Source organism: Salvelinus alpinus, chromosome 24 (genome assembly GCF_045679555.1).
Source record: "Salvelinus alpinus chromosome 24, SLU_Salpinus.1, whole genome shotgun sequence".
NCBI classification, from domain to species: Eukaryota; Metazoa; Chordata; class Actinopteri; order Salmoniformes; family Salmonidae; genus Salvelinus; species Salvelinus alpinus.
The window spans coordinates 16,397,067-16,417,710 of NC_092109.1; the positions used below are offsets into that span (position 1 = coordinate 16,397,067).

General features: G+C 42.3%; 1 protein-coding gene across 3 annotated transcripts in view; it reads right to left on the reverse strand.

The window, feature by feature from the left end:
- LOC139551757 (splicing factor, suppressor of white-apricot homolog) overlaps window positions 1-20,644 on the reverse strand; it is a 127,223-nt gene that overhangs the window by 37,144 nt on the left and 69,435 nt on the right. For all 3 annotated transcript variants that reach the window (XM_071363070.1, XM_071363069.1, XM_071363071.1), the window contains exon 13: window positions 3,906-4,099. In XM_071363070.1, coding sequence (XP_071219171.1) covers window positions 3,906-4,099 — 194 coding nt within the window. The remainder of the gene's footprint in view (window positions 1-3,905; window positions 4,100-20,644) is intronic.

Sequence of the window (20,644 nt, forward strand, 5' to 3'; positions counted from 1 at the left end):
TCTGGCGGACAAACCAGAGATTTTCTGTCGAATTACCCCCCCAGACGGACCGTGATTTCAACAGCGAGACAACAAAGGCATACAATTGTAAATATACAGTATACATTGCAATTATTTTCAAATGAGCGGCCATCCATGTGCAAAGTATTCGCATTTCACTGAGCATAGTTATCATCTGTGTGTACGATAGTGAAGTCCTTTGTCTTTTCTCCCGCTCTTTCTTACATGCCCTTCCCTTTTCATTTGGTGTAACAAGCCATCATATCGGTTTAGTCTACTAGGGACTTTCATTGCATTGTGTTAGTAACCAATAACTATACTGTTTGTGTGTTTATGTAATTCTGTGTGATTATTTAGTTAGTTAATAAATAATTAAGCCAATTTGTATATCGCCGATTCATCATTTATGCATTTGTGCAGATATCCAAGGATTTTGCGACATTCAGAATGAGACTGATAGAAGGTAAATTACAATTCATTAATGACTGATTGATGACTGAAATGTAAGAGATATTTGTATCTTTAAGAGTTAATTCGGAAAACGGTAACTCGTTAAATACACTTTTTCCGTGGAGCCCCAAGATTGCTTAATTGTTACATGCATAATTTAATCGTAATAATTAAACATAGTTAATCGATTTGATTAAACAATCATCATCACATTAATGTAAGCCAAGACACGACAGGGGGCAATTCCTTTTTCACACAGTGGCATTGGGTGTTGCATAACTTTGTTTATGAAATAAATGTAAAAAGTATGTAATTGTTGTGTTATTTGTTCACTCAGGTTCCCTTTATCTAATATTAGGTTTTGGTTGAAGATCTGATACCATTCGGTATCAAAAACTGATTAAATCAGAAAGGGGGCAAATACTTTTTCATGGCACTGTAGCTCTATTGAGGAAGAGTTTTTTTCCCACTTCTTCGCCCTTTTTTTGTGAGAATCCTTTGAGCTTCTCAGTCTCGCGGTCACTCTCACTGCACGCTTAGATGGACTCACAAACAAGCCATGAGTCACTGTAAACTCACTGTGAACAAGGTGCCCGCAGCGCACAGCGGAGTCTGTCTGAACAGCACAAGCACATCTCTCTCCCTCTACACCGTAAACCCACATATACACACAGAGAGATATCTGCAACATAAACACAGAAAGGGCAAGGGCGAGGAGAGAGGCAAGCGGAGCCCTGAGAATAAGTTGGAAAAACTTGGAAAGTTCAACGCTTTGGCAAAAACACAGGACAAAACAAAAAGTATCTTTAACCTCCCGAATTGTACCACTGGAGTTACGACTCACAGATGTGTCAAAGTGTTCAGTCAGGGAGGTGCGCAGGTTAAAATCCCAGCAGGGGATTGGCTGCTTGAGAACACTCCTCCTGAGAAGAGTTTTAAAAGGTACATCTCCACTGTAAAAGCAGCCAGTAAAAGTATACAGGTACATAGGTATGAACACATCCCAGTCTGCATAAATTACAGCCTCTCTGCCAGTCAACCCTGATAGGCCGCTTTGATGGGAAAAATAAATTAGGGTTTTATTTGTCGCAGCGGAACAACGACAAGATGCCAACAGCACCGTCGGCTCCCGGTTTTGTTGCTGTGGCAATAACCTTGGAGACAGGAACCATAAATCAGTGGCGGTGAGTCCCTCGGACAAATGGGGGGGTCATGAGATGTGGCGGTGGGTCTCTGGGCATCTTTCACTGCTGCCATTAGGGTGGGACAGGCCGTCCACCTCCATGTTGGGCCGAGAGGGGAGAGAGAGAGAGGAGACATCTCCTCTGACAGAGAGAGAGGACAAACTAAAGATGGAAATAAACAAGCATTTTTTTATCACTGATATGTTTCTTAACACTGGAGCTGCTTTAGACAGAGAGGAAGGGGAAACCAGGCAACAATGGAGTGGAATGCCTAAAGGGAGAGCCAGGGATCTAAAGCTAGATTTATATTGAAAATGCAATATAGCTCGCGGATGCGGACACAGATATCTACTTATGAAAACGAGGGCTCTAAAAGTACATATTTCCCCAAACGCTTGTGTAAATCTATTTTCTTAAGACTGGGAGGAAACCGACAGGCACAGGAGTTCACACAGACGACTGAAAAATAACTGAGAAACTTCTCTTCTGTTAGGTGGGTAGAATAGGCATCTTCCCCCGGAGAAATCGTCACTAGATAGGTCTACCTCCAGGCCTACACACAGGCGTTCAACAGCTGGGAAAATGACGTCTAATTCCCCAGATTTCAACCCACTGCCCTTGCTAATACGGACAGAGTGCAGGTATCCACCCGTTGAGACAAGGAGTTGGGTGTGTGATAGAGGTCGACCGATTATGATTTTTCAACGCCGATACCGATTAATGGAGGACCAAAAAAAGCCAATACCGATTAATCAATACCGATTAATCGAGCCTTAGGTCATTAATATGGTCGATTTCGGAAACTATCATCTCGAAAACAAGACATTTATGCTTTCTGTGAAATACGGAACCGTTCCGTATTTTATCTAACGGATGGCATCCATAAGTCTAAATATTCCTGTTACATTGCACAACCTTCAATATTATGTCATAATTACGTAAAATTCTGGCAAATTAGGCGGCAAACTGTTGCATATACACTGACTCTGCGTGCAATGAACGCAAGAGAAGTGACACAATTTCACCTGGTTAATATTGCCTGCTAACCTGGATTTCTTTTAACTAAACATGCAGGTTTAAAAATATATACTTCTGTGTATTGATTTTAAGAAAGGCATTGATGATTATGGTTAGGTACACATTGGAGCAACGATACGCACCGCATCGATTATATGCAACGCAGGACACGCTAGATAAACTAGTAATATCATCAACCATGTGTAGTTAACTTGTGATTATGATTGATTGATTGATTGTTTTTTATAAGATAACTTTAATGCTAGCTAGCAACTTACCTTGGCTTCTACTGCATTTGCGTAACAGGCAGGCTCCTCATGGAGTGCAATGTAATCAGATGGTTAGAGCGTTGGACTAGTTAACTGTAAGTGTGCAAGATTGAATCCCCCGAGCGGACAAGGTAAAAAATCTGTCATTCTGCCCCTGAACAAGGCAGTTAACCCACTGTTCCTAGGCCGTCATTGAAAATAAGAATGTGTTCTTAACTGACTTGCCTAGTTAAATAAAGATTAAATAAAGGTGATTTTTTTTTTTTTTTTTAACGATTTCCGATTGTTATGAAAACTTGAAAATCGGCCCTAATTAAATCGCCCATTCCGATTAATCGGTCGACCTCGTGTGTGATACAAACACTGTGACGACTCGTTTACATTTTCCATGTATTCGGTGTACTCACAATCACACAGTCATATGCGCACACACACACACACCTATGGTTCTCACGGACACCGACTGGGTGTAGGTGTTTTCAAACACTGAGGAACAGCAGGATAAATCTGATAGCCACTCTGCCAGTGTCCATCATTAAAGCCCAGACTGCAGACAAGCAGCCGCAAAAGCAGAGTAGTCCCAACACAGCACGGGCCCTCATCGATCCACAACAACTTACTCAGACGTAGCAGAGCACAAGTCTGGGCTGAATCTCTCAAACTTACCCCAGTGTGTGTCTGTGTGTGTGTGTGTGTGTGTGTGTGTGTGTGTGTGTGTGTGTGTGTGTGTCTGTGTTTTCAGTCTGTGTGTATATATTACTGATGACAGTATCTGTGCATGTTCATTTCCCTGCTTGGTTGCTCCGGACACAATCGATGTGGTGTCTTGGAAAGTGTGTGAGTGACATTACTGTCAGCTGTGTCAATTAGACTCTGCTCCTACCTTAGGTTGATTAAGAGACTCCATTAGGAACAGGACATCTATTCCTGGCTCATCGCTACTGGGATTTTCACTACCACAGTGTGTGCGTGTATGCCTCCATACCTCAGGCATGGCGGTGGTCTTGTCAGGACGTCTGGTCTCAGGCTCTCCAGTAAGGGGGTTACGTAGGGTCTGGAGGAACAGCGCTGCCTTTCTCTTCCTCTCCGCCTGCAGCTGCTTCTCCTTGGACTCCTTTGAGGCCTGGGCCAGCTTCTCCCTGGCAGCTGCAGCCAGACGGTCCTCTAGCTTCTGCTTGGCTAGATGGAGAGGGACAGAGGTCAGGTACAGCATACAGACAGAATGGTTTCTGCACCATACAAACAGAATGGTTTCTGCATGGCTACAGGAGGAAGGGAGGGAAGCGAGAGAGATAAAGAGAGAGCGCAGATGAACACCAGCATTTTTCAGCATTTTTTTTTTACAAAAAGATTCCACCCCCTCTAAACTCCGGTGTCCAAACACCCAGTGCACTCTAGACCTTCTGTATGAGGACCAACACACAGGCACGACCTAAGAGCACAGCAGGAAAGGGTGGCCACAGCACTCAAGGGTGTGATTGAAAAAGCTTATTCTACTTTCCCCAACGGACAAGTGGTTATCTCCACCTTGCTACCACAAAAATACTTCCACCCTGCTACCATACAGAAGGTAAAAGCAAGTATTTCCCTTGACTGTGCCTCAAAACCAAATGTTTACCGTGCCCACCAATGCTATAGATCATGGGTGTCAAACTCTGGCCCGCGGGCCAAATCTGGCCCGCGGGGTAATTATATTTGGCCCGCGAGACAATACCAAATTACTACTAGAGCTGGCCCGCCGGTATTATACAGCGCATTCACCGCTAATACTACGAATCCCATAATGCTCTGCTGTTGTTTTCGCGCGCCAATCAGGACAGGACCCAGAAACGCCCTCTCCTCTGTGACAGTAGTCATAGCAACATAGACGCTACAACTGTCAGCGCGCTATCCCTTCCCAAAAATGGCGAAAAGAAAGGCAGAAAACAGGAGCTTTCTGGACAAGTGGGAGGCAGAATATCTGTTTACATATGTAAAAGACAAACCTGTTTGTCTTGTTGGTGGAGTCAACGTGGCTGTAAGTAAGGAGTACAACATTAGACGACACTATGAAACGAAACACCATGACAAATACAAGGACCTGGACATGACTCAAAGGAGCCAGAAAGTAGAGGAGATGAAAAGAAGTTTGGTTTCACAACAGAATATGTTCAAAAAAGCCACATCACAAAGTGAGGCTGCTGTAAAGGCTAGTTATATAGTGGCAGCAGAGATCACAAAATCAGCCCGGCCCTTTAATGGGCTTGAATGGTTGATTGATTTATTATCATTTTATTTGTAAAATTATTAGCCAGTGGAGAAAATGTTTATTTTGGTATTTAAATCAGAAGGCTGCAAATAGAAAAGAGGCATACGATTTTTATTTAAATTTTATTTATTTAATAAATGAATGCCATTGATGTGTTTTTTCATTTGAAATTCGATTTTGCATGTCTCCACTATTAAATTATATATTGTATGGTAATAAGCGATGCTTGTTCCATATTCAATGTTAAAGCAAAACTTGTTTGGGTCCATATTAAAAGGTTCATTTGTTCAATGTTGGCCCGCAACTTTGTTCAGGTTTTACATTTTGGCCCACTGGGTATTTGAGTTTGACACCCCTGCTATAGATGGAAGGAATGTATGTGGAAACCTACCAAAAAACAATTAGGAAACAACAAATTCAATCCCTTTTAGAAAACTTCCTGGACAAAACTTTCCACTGTAATAGTGATGGTGTAAACTTGGCAGTAGAAAACCTAAACAGTATATTTGACCTCTGAGCTTCCCTATCAAATCAAAAACAACAATGACAAATGGTTTGATGAAGAATGCAAAAACCTAAGAAAGATATTGAGAAACATAGAGACCCAGAAAACTTGAGCCTAAGCCTTCACTATGGTGAATCACTAAAACAATACAGAAAGACACTATGGAAAAAGAAGGAACAGCACTTCCAAAATCATGCATAGACTCTAACCACTGCGGGGGAAATTGGAAAACAGTAAAACAACAACACAAAGAGTTATCTATCCACAATGGAGATGTGTGGGTAAACACCTTCTCCAATCTTTTTGGCCCTATAACAAAGAACAAACAGCAAAAACATTTACATGATGAAATACAAATCTTAGAATCAACTATTAAAGACTACCAGAACCCACTGGATTCTCCAATTACATTGAATGAACTACAGGACAAAATACAAACCCTCCAACCCAAAAAGGCCTGTGGTGTTGATGGTAGCCTCAATGAAATTATAAAATATACAGACCACAAATTCCAATTGTCTACACTTAAATTCTTTAACATCATCCGTGGCTCTGGCATCTTCCCCATTATTTGGAACCAAGGACTGATCACCCCAATCTACAAAAGTGGAGACAAATTTGACCCCAATAACTACTGTGGGATATGCGTCAACAGCAACCTTGGGAAAATCCTCTGCCTTATCATTAACAGCAGACTCGTACATTTCCTCAGTGAAAACAATGTTCTGAGCAAATGTCAAATTGTCTTTTTACCAAATTACAGTATGCCAGACCACGTATTGACTCTGCACACCCTAATTGACAAACAAAACAAAGGCAAAGTCTTCTCATGCTTTGTTAATTTCAAAAATGCTTTTGACTCAATTTGGCACGAGGGTCTGCTAAAATATTTGAATCAGTTATAGAACCCATTGCCCGTTATGGTTGTGAGGTCTGGGGTCCGCTCACCAACCAAGATTTCACAAAATGGGACAAACACCAAATTTAGACTTTGCATGAAGAATTCTGCAAAAATATACTCTGTGTACAACGCAAAACACCAAATAATGCATGCAGAGCATAATTAGGCCGATACCCTCTAATTATCAAAATCCAGAAAGAGCCATTAAATTCTACAACCACCTAAAAGGAAGCGATTCCCAAACATTCCATTACAAAGCCATCATCTAAGATGAACCTGGAGAAGAGTCCCCTAAGCAAGCTGGTCCTGGGGCTCTGTTCACAAACACAAACAAACCCCACAGAACCCCAGGACAGCAACACAATTAAACCGAACCAAATCATGAGAAAACAAAAAGATGATTACTTTACATATTGGAAAGAATTCACAAAAACTGAGCATACTAGAATGCTATTTGGCCCTAAACAGATAGTACACACTTAAGGAAAGCTTTGACTATGTACAGACTCCGTGAGCATAGCCTTGCTATTGAGAAAGGCCGCCGTAGGTTGACCTGGCTCTCAAGAGAAGACAGGCTATGTGCACACTCCCCACAAAATTAGGTGGAAACTGAGCTGCACTTCCTAACCTCCTGACAAATGTATGACCATATTAGAGACACATAATTCCCTCAGATTACAGATACACAAAGAATTCGATGAGAGAGAAGAGGTCAAAGATGTGTTGAGCGTGAGTGATTCCCCTCTGTGTCGAGGTGTGAGAGAAAAGCTACTGTACTCCGAGGCACAGCTGGGGCTTGGCTGTGGAGGAGATCGGAAAAGAGCAGAGGAGGAGAGAAAGAATACGGGGGAGGGAGAGAAGAGAGCAGGGGAGAGCGAGTGGCAGTGTAGGATCAAATGGAGCAGTGGAGGGCAGACAAGGAAGCAGGCAGAGAGAGGTGTCTAAGACAGTGTTTAAGGTACATTTTGTAGACATTAACACTGTATTGAAGATGGGGGGAATAGGAATATATGGGGTACGACATGGTATGAGTGTATTGAAGCTTATGGACACATTTCAGCTTACCATTCCCAAACACAACACCTCATAGGTAAAGTTTGTGGATTGGCTATGGTGGAGTGTGGATGTAGTTTGAATTCGAGGTGTTCACGGATCCCCCTGTACTCGAATACCCAAGAGGGTCCGGATCCAGAATTCCAAATAATTTCAGATCTGATATGATTGTCACGGGTATGTGTAATTTTAAATGACTAGTCCGGAAGGACCCATATAGATCTGAACGTGACTGCTGCAGTAGAGAGAGAGAAATTGTATCATTTATCCTGCTGCTCTTTGCTTTTCACCTGGAATGGCGTGTGTAGCTTGTTGTTGTTGACTAGGGTTGCAAAGGGTCTGAAACTTTACGGTAAATTTACAGAATTTTCCTGTAAATTTTCCATGGGAAGTTAAGCCTGGGAATTTGGGGAATTTTGCTTAAATTCATAAAAAAAGTTAGCTTATAACAGCGAACATTTTTTGAGGACTACACTTAAGGCAATTCCTAGGTCTTGTGGCATATTTTGGTTAAACTAGCCCCAATTTAATGGAATTGCAACCCTCTGCATGCACAGTGTATTCTTCCATCACATGTACAGCTGATTCTCAAGATCTTGCACACTAATGAGATGCTATTGAGCCCACACTACTATACTGTCTGAGCCAAGGACTACATGCTTTCTGGTAAGTTGTGATGGCCAAACTGGGTGGGGTGAATATATTATATATGACATAGATTATTTTTTCTTAACGAGTAAATAGTAGCCTACAACACCGTGTGTTTAAATCATTTATAACTTGTTAACAATTTCTGCTAGTTAGTTTTTGATACCTCGTGGGTTTTAGCTTGCTTGAGCATGCTAACTGAGGAGTGTTAATTCACCGGTTTACATACGTTTCATTTTAAAACATCTTACAAAGGACTTGTTTAATCTAACTACTTAACTATTTATCTGTATATGGAATTTTATTTGTTTCTCCTTTTTCTCTAATCTTTACAGGAAAATGCTACGGGCACTATCTGATGTGTGGAGACATTTCACTGCAGCTAATGTAAAAGGAAAAGCTGTGTATATTTGCAAATACTGTGCCAAGTCATATGTGAAGAATGTAACAAAGATGCAGAATCATCTGGCCAAGTGCATAAAGTTCCCTCAGCGCTCACAACAAGTAACCTCTGGCACAAGCCCCTCTACTTCTATTTGAGGTGAAAACGTTGAATCAGACACCTTATTGATAGCAACAGCTCATGGTCCTCCTGGAATCAGACGTTTTTTTGACTCAATGGATGAACGTAGTCAGAGAAATGCAGATGAATGTCTTGCTCGAGATGTGTATGCAACTGGTTCACCACCTCTGATGCTCACAGGCAATGTGTATTGGAAGAGATTTCTGAATGTTCTCCGCCCAGCATACACCCTACCAAACAGACATGATTTATCTACTCATTTGCTGGATGCAGAGTTCAACAGAGTTCAAGTGAAGGTCAAGCAAATCATAGAGAAAGCAGACTGTATTGCAATCATCTCTGATGGGAGGTTGAATGTTCGTGGGCAAGGAATAATTAACTACTTCATCTCCACCCCTCAACCAGTATTCCACAAGAGCAGACACAAGGGCCAACAGACACACCGGTCTCTACATTGCAGATGAGCTGAAGGCAGTCATCAATGACCTTGGAACACAGAAGGTATTTGCACTGGTGACAGACAATGCTGCGAACATGAAGGCTGCTTGGTCCAACAACCTCCTTCCCTCAGTAAGTCCTACCCTCACTTATCAAATGCAAATTAATTACTTAAAAATCATACAATGTGATTTTCTGGATTCCGTCTCTCACAGTTGAAGTGTACCTATCATAAAAATTACAGACCTCTACATGCTTTGTAAGTAGGAAAACCTGCAAAATCGGCAGTGTCTCAAATACTTGTTCTCCCCACTGTATATGCTTAATGGTAATGATTAAAATATTCCACCCCGAAATCATATAATTGTATGAAATTTATTAGAATCATAAAACTATAATCTGATGATGTGTGTAGTTTTAGTCAGAATTAGAACAAGGACCGTTTGTTCCTTTTTAGTATGTAAGCAGGGTGCAAGTGTGAAACAAATGATAAGAGGAGCTATCGACAGACAAGTTGTACTACTGTGTTCCTTACAGGACATTCTGTCTCCACCCGTGGAGGGGAGAAACTGTTAGGCTTGCAGAAAATTATGAAACATGTTGCAGATTAAAGAAACAATGTATCTGTGTAGTGGAAAAACACCGACTGTCTGAGCAAGGCGTAGCTTAAGATTTGAACTTGTTTGTGTTTGTGTTAGAAAGACTGTTTGCATTTTTGACTTTAGAACGTTCTCGTGAATAAACTGTACTAACCTTTTGCAAAAGCTGAGTCTTTGCCTAATTATTATTAAACCCATGGCCTTACAAACCTCGGGGATTGGTCAAAGCTATTGATTGTTAGTTAGTATCATTGTGATTGAAAATTCTCCTGAAACTCATGCATTGAATTTGCTCCTCAAGGACATCATGGCACTGAAAACAATGGATACACTCTACAAGAGAGCCAAGGAAATGGTTAGGTATGTGAAGGGTCATCAAGTTATAGCAGCAATCTACCTCACCAAGCAAAGTGAGAAGAATAAGAGCACCACATTGAAGCTGCCCAGCAACACCTGTTGGGGTGGTGTTGTCATCATATTTGACAGTCTCTTGGAGGGGAAGGAGTCTCTCCAAGAAATGGCAATATCACAGTCTGCCGATATGGACAGCCCCATCAAGAGGATCCTCCTGGATGATGTATTTTGGGAGAGAGTGGTAAGCAGCCTGAAACTCCTGAAACCTATAGCAGTAGCCATTGCACTGATTGAGGGAGACAATGCCATCCTGTCTGATGTTCAGACTCTGCTTGCAGATGTAAGAGAAGAAATCCATACTCCCCTGCCCACTTCACTGTTGCTCCAAGCAGAGGAAACTGCAGTTCTGAAATACATCAAAAAGCATGAAGACTTCTGCCTGAAACCCATACACGCCACAGCATATATTGGACTCCAAGTATGCTGGCAAGAGCATCCTGTCTGGTGCAGAGATCAACAAGGCCTATGGTGTCATCACTACCATGTCTCGCCACCTTGGCCTGGATGAGGGCAAGGTTCTTGGCAGTCTGGCGAAGTACACTACCAAGCAAGGGCTTTGGGATGGAGATGCAATATCTCATAAGCCACCTGGTAGAAGGGAACTTTGTGGATCTGAGGCCCTTTCCCCTGTTGCCTCCATCATCCTCCAAATCCCACCAACATCAGCCGCCTCAGAGCGCAACTGGTCCTTGTTTGGGAACACACACCACAGCACACAAAGGTTGACAAATACAAGGGTTGAAAAATTGGTACCATCCGGGCAAATTTGAGGCTTTTTGAGCCAGACAACGAGCCATCCTCAACAAGGTTGGAAAGTGACAGTGAAGATGAGGCCTCAGTCGGATGTTCAAGAGGTGGACATTGAGGAGGTCCAGGGAGAAGACATGGAAGCCTGAGAGGAAGACAGTCTAGAAACTAAAGCTTTGGTTATCATTTTACAGATGTATGTTGAAACAGTTTTTGGGAGATGCGAAGGATCATTGGGGATCATTCAATATTCCCTTTCTTTTGTTGTTCAGTGAAATCATCCCATGTGAAGAGTAAACACATTTAATTAAAGTTCAAATCGTAACTAAATCGTTTTTTAAATTTCTATTGGTCGGATTTAATAATTTGCAATTATGTCTACTGATGATAAGGTAACATTTTTATGTTTCTGTCTCCATATGATATGGTAAATATATCCAATGCAAAAAACATCTACATTTAAATAGTATTAATATTAATTAGCATATATTTCCATTAATTCCTATATATTCCTGTTAATTCCCATATATTCCCGTTAATTCCCACGGAAGGTTTCCACCACTTAATAGTACCGAAAATGTGCAACCCTGTTGTTGACTAATCATAATTCATCAGTGGCAATAGGCTACAGTCATAGAGCCTCCATGTGGGACAAAAGTTAGCAGATATCTAATCAATGGAAGACGGAATTAAAAGTTAAAGGAGGAGGACCAACAGGTAGGTTGCTACTTCACATTCTGAACGGAGTTGTTGTTTGCAACAGATTAGGACGAGAAAGCGCATGCAGCCTCAATTAGCCTAGTTAAGACAGATACTACGTAATCATATTGGATGATAAATGACCTAGTTATGGCAGCTATTAGTCTACTATAGCGTGAGTCGGCTTGGTTGCAGTCTCTCATCTCTCCTCCCTGTTCCTGTGTCACTCGCTCACACTCACAGTAGCCTACACACACAGCACGGCCCCTGCTAGAGCGTCACCTCTCTCTACCTCCTCTCCCTCGCACTTTATTAGCTCCGGTTAATAAAGTAGCTTAAAAAATGACTTTTCTGCTGCTTCCCTCACTCAGATCGGACCTGGTCTGGATTCGACCAGGTCTATACGGAACGGGTCTAGATGTCCTCGGTTCCGTTTGGAACGGGTCTCTATTTATGCATATTGGGTCTGGATGGGAAAGCCCCAGGTCCATTTCGGAACAGGTCCCAAAAGGCCTCCAGTGTGAATTCCACTTATACAGTGAAATTAGCTAACTGGGTCTCCTGCCATCATCTGCAATTACCGTTATGCCTGCCTACATTCCTCTCTGTAGGCACAGCCCAACGTAACTGTTAATGACAGAGAGAACACAAGGATGTGACAGAGGTCAGAGAAAACGAGAGAATGGAGAGAGAAAGATGATGAGAGACAGGAACAAATCATGGGGGAGAAGAGGACGACAGTGATCCCGAGGACTATATTAACGTGGACTCCAGGCATGTAACGTGGACTCCGGGCATGTAACGTGGACTGTGGCTATTGAACGTGGTGCGGGGATAAATTGCCCAGCCCCGAATACAATAGCTCAATTTACTGTGTGTGCGGGCAGCGATAACCATCTGCAATCTTCCCTAGTTTGTTCATCGGAAGCGCACAGGGAGAGCTCAAAAACAAGTCATTATATTACGCAACCGTAGGGGGTGAATACATAGTTCTCTCTATACTATAAATAGGCTGGCTACCAAGGCAAATCATATGGGGCTTAGTGTGAACACACCAGGGACAGAACAGAACTACCACCCTAAGGTAGACCCACTTCCTTAATGGAGTGAGAGGCAGAAAGAAATATACAGAGACAGAGTAAGCATGAGAAGAGAGAGAGAGAAAGAGATATACAGAGACAGAGTAAGCATGAGAAGAGAGAGAGAGGGAGAAAGAGATATACAGAGACAGAGTAAGCATGAGAAGAGAGAGAGAGGGAGAAAGAGATACACAGAGACAGAGTAAGCATGAGAAGAGAGAGAGAGAGGGAGAAAGAGATATACAGAGACAGAGTAAGCATGAGAAGAGAGAGAGAGAGGGAGAAAGAGATATACAGAGACAGAGTAAGCATGAGAAGAAAGAGAGAGGGAGAAAGAGATACACAGAGACAGAGTAAGCATGAGAAGAGCGAGAGAGAGGGAGAAAGAGATACACAGAGACAGAGTAAGCATGAGAAGAGCGAGAGAGAGGGAGAAAGAGATATACAGAGACAGAGTAAGCATGAGAAGAGAGAGAGAGAGGGAGAAAGAGATATACAGAGACAGAGTAAGCATGAGAAGAGAGAGAGATAGGGAGAAAGAGATATACAGAGACAGAGTAAGCATGAGAAGAGAGAGAGAGAGGGAGAAAGAGATATACAGAGACAGAGTAAGCATGAGAAGAGAGAGAGAGGGAGAAAGAGATATACAGAGACAGAGTAAACATGAGAAGAGAGAGAGAGGGAGAAAGAGATATACAGAGACAGAGTAAGCATGAGAAGAGAGAGAGAGGGAGAAAGAGATATACAGAGACAGAGTAAGCATGAGAAGAGAGAGAGAGGGAGAAAGAGATATACAGAGACAGAGTAAGCATGAGAAGAGAGAGAGAGGGAGAAAGAGATATACAGAGACAGAGTAAGCATGAGAAGAGAGAGAGAGAGGCAGAAAGAGATACACAGAGACAGAGTAAGCATGAGAAGAGCGAGAGAGAGGGCGAAAGAGATATACAGAGACAGAGTAAGCATGAGAAGAGAGAGAGAGAGGGAGAAAGAGATATACAGAGACAGAGTAAGCATGAGAAGAGAGAGAGAGAGGGAGAAAGAGATATACAGAGACAGAGTAAGCATGAGAAGAGAGAGAGAGAGGGAGAAAGAGATATACAGAGACAGAGTAAGCATGAGAAGAGAGAGAGAGAGGGAGAAAGAGATATACAGAGACAGAGTAAGCATGAGAAGAGAGAGAGAGGGGGAAAGAGATATACAGAGAGAGTAAGCATGAGAAGATAGAAAGGGAGAAAGAGTGACTTAGAAAGAACAAGTGAAAAGGAGTGAGTGAAAGGTGAAGAAGGACAGTGACTTGGAGAGAAAATAAAACAAAATAAATGAGAGAGAAAGACAGACCTGCAGGCAGGCCTAAATTAAAGTTTATTTGTCACGTGCGCCGAATAGGCGGTGTAGACCTTACAGTGAAATGCTTACTTACAGGCTCTAACCAACAGTGCAAAAAGGTATTAGGTGAACAATAGGTAAGTAAAGAAATAAAACAACAGTAAATAGACAGGCTATATACAGTAGCGAGGCTATAAAAGTAGCGAGGCTACATACAGACACCGGTTAGTCAGGCTGATTGAGGTAGTATGTACATGTAGATATGATTAAAGTGACTATGCATATACGATGAACAGAGAGTAGCAGCAGCGTAAAAGAGGGGTTGGGGGGGGGGGGGGGCACACAATGCAAATAGTCCGGGTAGCCATTTGATTACCTGTTCAGGAGTCTTATGGCTTGGGGGTAAAAACTGTTGAGAAGCCTTTTTGTCCTAGACTTGGCACTCCGGTACCGCTTGCCATGCGGTAGTAGAGAGAACAGTCTTTGACTGGGGTGGCTGGTGACAATTTGTAGGGCCTTCCCCTGACACCGCCTGGTGTAGAGGTCCTGGATGGCAGGCAGCTTAGCCCCAGTGATGTACTGGGCCGTACACACTACCCTCTGTAGTACCTTGTGGTCAGAGGCCGAACAATTGCCGTACCAGGCAGTGATGCAACCGGTCAGGATGCTCTCGATGTTGCAGCTGTAGAACCTTTTGAGGATCTCAGGACCCATGACAAATCTTTTTAGTTTCCTGAGGGGGAATAGGCTTTGTTGTGCCCTCTTCACGACTGTCTTGGTGTGTTTGGACTATTCTAGTTTGTTGTTGATGTGGACACCAAGGAACTTGAAGCTCTCAACCTGCTCCACTACAGCCCCGTCGATGAGAATGGGGGCGTGCTCGGTCCTCCTTTTCCTGTAGTCTCCAATCAGCTCCTTAGTCTTGGTTACGTTGAGGGATAGGTTGTTATTCTGGCACCACCCGGCCAGGTCTCTGACCACCTCCCTATAGTCTGTCTCTTTGTTGTCGGTGATCAGGCCTACCACGGTTGTGTCGTCTGCAAACTTAATGATGGTGTTGGAGTCGTGCCTGGCCATGCAGTCGTGGGTGAACAGGGAGTACAGGAGGGGACTGAGCACGCACCCCTGTGGAGCTCCAGTGTTGAGGATCAGCATGGCAGATGTGTTGCTACCTACCCTCACCACCTGGGGGTGGCCCGTCAGGAAGTCCAGGATCCAGTTGCAGAGGGAGGTGTTTAGTCCCAGGATCCTTAGCTTAGTGACAATCTTTGAAGGTACTATGGTGTTGAACGATGAATAGCATTCTCACATAAGTGTTCCTTTTGTCCAGGTGGGAAAGGGCAGTGTGGAGTGCAATAGAGATGGCATCATCTGTGGATCTGTTTGGGCCTGGTCAGATTGTTTGAGAGAGGCCCCCCAATAAGTAGGGTTCTTGGCCACTCAAGTGCTTTAGCAATCAAATCATTTGCGCTGCTTCAAAACTAAGACATTTTGGGCCCGCCATCAGTAAAACAAATCCTGCTATTGTTCATCTTTACAACAGCACTAAGGGAGGGGGAAGATAGAAGATGACAGAACAAATTGTTCTTTTTTGTTGTAAATGTATAAGCAGATTGTCACAGCAATTGAAAGTCAAAAGCTGTTTTAGAGACAAAAGGACTTAAGACAGCACAGGCTCCCGCACACACACTCACACGAACAACCACGTGCGCACACACCCACGCACACAGAGACACACACACTTTACTAATGAGAACTGCCACTGGTCTCACTCAACAACAGCACAGCTATGGGCCTTAAGGCAGTAAAGAACTATTGACGTGGTCCCTCATTGGTCATGATAGAGAGAGTGCAGACACACATTATGCTTTCCACAAAATGGACCTAGTGGTCTGGAAGATCGAACACACTCAAATATAGGGCATGGCAGACAACAGACAAGCATTATTTCACAACAGCATTAAAGCTAGAATGCTTAATTGGTGAAACTACTACGTTCATTTCGGATAATAGAACAAAGAAGTTACAGTAATTACAGCAAACCATTCTATTGCTCTATTCTAATTATAATCTCCAAATGGTAGGTACTCTATATCAGTCCACCGAATCCAAGTAGTCTTGTCAGTCTACTCTGGCCTAGGGCTGTGGCGGTCAATACATTTTGTGAGCCGGTGATTGTCAAGCAAATAACTGCTGGTCTCCTGGTAAATGACCGTTAATTAATATAAACACATTTAGCATCTCCTGGCTTCCACACAAGCGACTGATGGAGACCTTTGAAACACCTACATTTTAAAAAGTAATATAGCCTGCACCTTCACAATAAATCCATGATTTATTTCAGACAGATCTAAAGAAACATGATATGAAGAAAATGTTGTCTATTTCAGAAGAACAGAATAGCATATTCTGAGTTGTCCTTATGTTAGGCCCTGATCTGGCTATGCCAAATGGCTGTGGGCTACACTAGTTCATTAAGCAGACAAGATTTGCTTAGGATTCTGTGGCATTATTTTATAGTATAAAGAATACAATTGAACAAACTGAACAATATAGAATGCGGCTATTCTGTGTTAAGCGGTTAAAGAAATAGGTACTTCCTATATGCTTAATTTAGAGTTATTCATGTAACTTTAGTTGTGATACAAACATATGTTTAGATTTGTAATACCTTATATGGCTTCATAATGCGACTAATGATGATTTGAATAAAGTTGCATGAAAGGCGATGGATATAATAATTATTATTCCCTTTTCCCTGAGTGCTGCATGCTCCATAGCACCTCTCACTCGCATGGCTCTCCGTCACGTGATCGGGTCTTACTCACAGGCTACAAGTGAAGACAGACACATCGGGGACGCAACTGCGTACGTCCTTATCCAATTCCAAGGTGCAAATTGAAGATATTGGAAGAACTGTCCACATTTACTTTTCGTCATCCAACAAGAGGAGTAGGCCTAACAAACAGCTAAAGCTCTAGCCTATGTAAATCTACTATCCTCATAGTACAAAAGTTTAGCTATTATATTCTGTGCAAGAAATACATTTTCCAAACAGTCTGGGACAGTTGTGGGATGCGATAGAGTCCAAAATAATATCACTACTAGCATCAAAATAACTTTTTTACGCAATGAGGCTGAAGCAACAGATCAGAACATTTAGCTTAAAATGTTGATAAACTATCAGGATATTTCTTCACATTATAAGCGCAGCAATGCGCACATTAGTAGGCTATAAGCGCAAATGCTCAATTAACGGAAAACACCATTATCAAAAGTGACCACAAATGTGATTATGCATGTAATGCTTTTAATATAAAGGTGCAGTTTATTGGTGAAAATGATCTTCCCCAAACATGAAACTCACATGCTGCTTATGTATGCCGGTTTGGTTCTACACCCCTTGTAAAGAGGATTAATGTGCTTCATTTTAAGTTATTTGGCCACTTTAGTTGTGATACAAACCTTATCAAAACATATAGGCCTATGGGCTAGCCTAAATGAGGTGTGACTATGATTAGAAAAAGTCGGAGAAAAAGGGCATTGTTTCTTGCCTTGCCTTTGGGCATCATGATAATATATAATTCACACGTGAAAGGCTAATATTGTCACTGGCAATTATTCGCATGGAATAGCCTTCATTTCTCAGAACAAGAATAGACTGACGAGTTTCAGAAGAAAGTTCTTTGTTTCTAGCCATTTTGAGCCTGTAATCGAACCCACAAATGCTGATGCTCCAGATACTCAACTAGTCTATAGAAGGCCAGTTTTATTGCTTCTTTAAATCAGAACAACAGTTGTCAGCTGTGCTAGCATAATTGCAAAAGGGTTTTCTAATGATCAATTAGCCTTTTAAAATGATAAACTTGGATTAGCTAACACAACGTGCCATTGGAACACAGGAGTGATGGTTGCTGATAATGGGCCTCTGTACACCTTGTAGATATTCCATTAAAGAAATCAGCCATTTCCAGCTACAATAGTAATTTACAACATAAACAATGTCTACAATGTATTTCTGATCAATTTGATGTTATTTTAAATGGATTTTTTAAAACTTTTCTTTCAAAAACAAGGACATTTCTAAGTGACCAAAAACATTTGAACAGTAGTGTGTGTGTATGCTATGGTGTTATTTGAAATAAAATTGTATTCTAATGTTAACGTAGACCTTTATAAACACAACAAAATTATTATTTTTGTGATAGCATACATGAAATGTATTAATTACACGGTTCTAATTTTGCTGTCAGAATGACTGCTCATTAGCTTGAAGGGGGGTCCCTCATGGCCCAGCTGTTCTAGTGTTAAGGTTCATTTGGACAGAAAAACAGACTGACAAAGACATGAACGCACACACGCGTCTGTTGTCTGCTGAATCCCAGCACTGGTAATCACAGGCAGCCTGTGTGATCCTTTACAGACCATCAATACAGATTAGGTTTCTCTGTCTGTTATCAATACCCCTACGGGGTTAGGCCATTTGAGTGACAGCCTCCTTGAAACACAGCAATTCATTTCACTTGCCAGGCCCGTTCTTTAGCCTGAGATAATTACACAGATGTTCCGCTTTCCCTCCGCTGGGGCCGGGTGTGTGTGTGCGCATTGTCAACCTGAACCAGCCCCTGAAACTAGGCCTAAATACCAGAACATTTGGTGGCTGTGTATGTGTGTGTGTGTGTGTGTGAGAGAGAGAGAGACCAGGCTTAATGCACACTAAACATTATGAATGGGTCCCGTGAGTCAGACCTGCCTTTACATTTGCATCAACACACTCCTGAGATTGTGTGCACATACAGTACCAGTCAAAAGTTGGTACTCATTCAAGGGGTTTTCTTTCTTTTTTCTATATTGTAGAATAACAGTGAAGACATCAAAACCATGAAATAACATATGGAATCATGTAGTAACCAAAAAATGTTTTTTATATTTGAGAATGTTCAAAGTAGCCACCCTTTGCCTTGATGACAGCTTTGCACACTCCTAGCATTCTCTCAACCAGCTTCATGAGGAACGCTTTTACAACAGTCTTGAAGGAGTTCCCACATATGCTACTTGTTGGCTGCTTTTCCTTCACTCTGCGGTCCAACTCATCCCAACCATCTCAATTCTTTTGAGGTCGGGTGATTGTGGAGGTCAGGTCATCTGATGCAGCACTCCATCCCTCTCCTTGAACAAATAGCCCTTACACAGGCTGGAGGTGTGCTGGGTCATTGTCCTGTTGAAAAACAAATAATAGTGGGACTAAGCCCAAACCAGATGAGATGGTGTGTCGCTGCAGAATGCTGTGGTAGCCATGCTGGTTAAGTGTGCCTTGAATTCAAAATAAATCACAGACAGTGTCACCAGCAAAGCACCCCCACACCATCACACCTCCTCCTCCATGCTTCACGGTGGGAACCACACATGCAGAGATCATCCGATCACCTACTCTGCGTCTCACAAAGACACGGCTGTTGGAAACAAAAACCTCAAATTTGAACTCATCTGACCAAAGCACAGATTTCCACTGGTCTAATGTCCATTACTCGTGTTTATTGGCCCAAGCAAGTCTCTTCTTATTATTGGTGTCCTTTAGTAGTGGTTTCTTTGCAGCAATTCGAACATGAAGGCCTGATTCACCCAGTCTCCTCTGAACAGTTGATGTTGAGATGTCTTTTACTTCAACTCTGTGAAGCAGTTATTTGGGCTGCAATTTCTGAGGCTGGTAACTCTAATGAACTTATCCTCTGCAGCAGAGGTAACTCTGGGACTTCCATTCCTGTGGCGGTGTTCACGAGAGCCAGCTTTATCATAGCACTAGATGGTTTTTGTGACTGCACTTGAAGAAACTTTAAATGTTATTGAAATGTTCCGTATTGACTGACCTAAAGCAATGATGCTGTTGTTTCTCTTTGCTTATTTGAGCTGTTCTTGCCATAATATGGACTTGGTCTTTTACCAAATAGGGCTATATTCTGCATACCACCCCTCCCTTGTCACAGCACAACTGATTGACTCAAACGCATTAAGGAAATAAATTCCACAAATTAACTTTTAAGAAGGCACACGTGTTAATTGAAATGCATGCCAGGTGACTACCTCATGAAGCTGGTTGAGAGAAATGCCAAGAGTGTGCAAAGCTGTCATCAATGCAAAGGGTGGCTACTTTACTACATGATTCCATGTGTTATTTCATAGTTTTGACATCTTCACTATTATTCTACAATGTAGGAAATAGTAAAAATAAAGAAAAACCCTTGAATGAGTAGGTGTGTCGAAACCTTTGACTGGTACTGTAAATATCTCCATTATGGGGGAGCTAAGAGAGAAATACAACTGTGGTTTATTGCATCCAGTCTCTCCTGACTTCCTTCCTGGAAGCACTCCTTATAAAAGCCACCCTTTCCTCTCCCTCGCTCTCACTTTCTACCAGTTATTTACTGCTGTGCCTCTTCCCTATTCCATTCTCCCTCCATTCCCGCTAGTCTGACTTCCCGCAAAGGCGGAGCATGCGTGTGTATTTGATTGAGCGATGTCGTTCCTAGTCCGCCCGCAGCTCTCC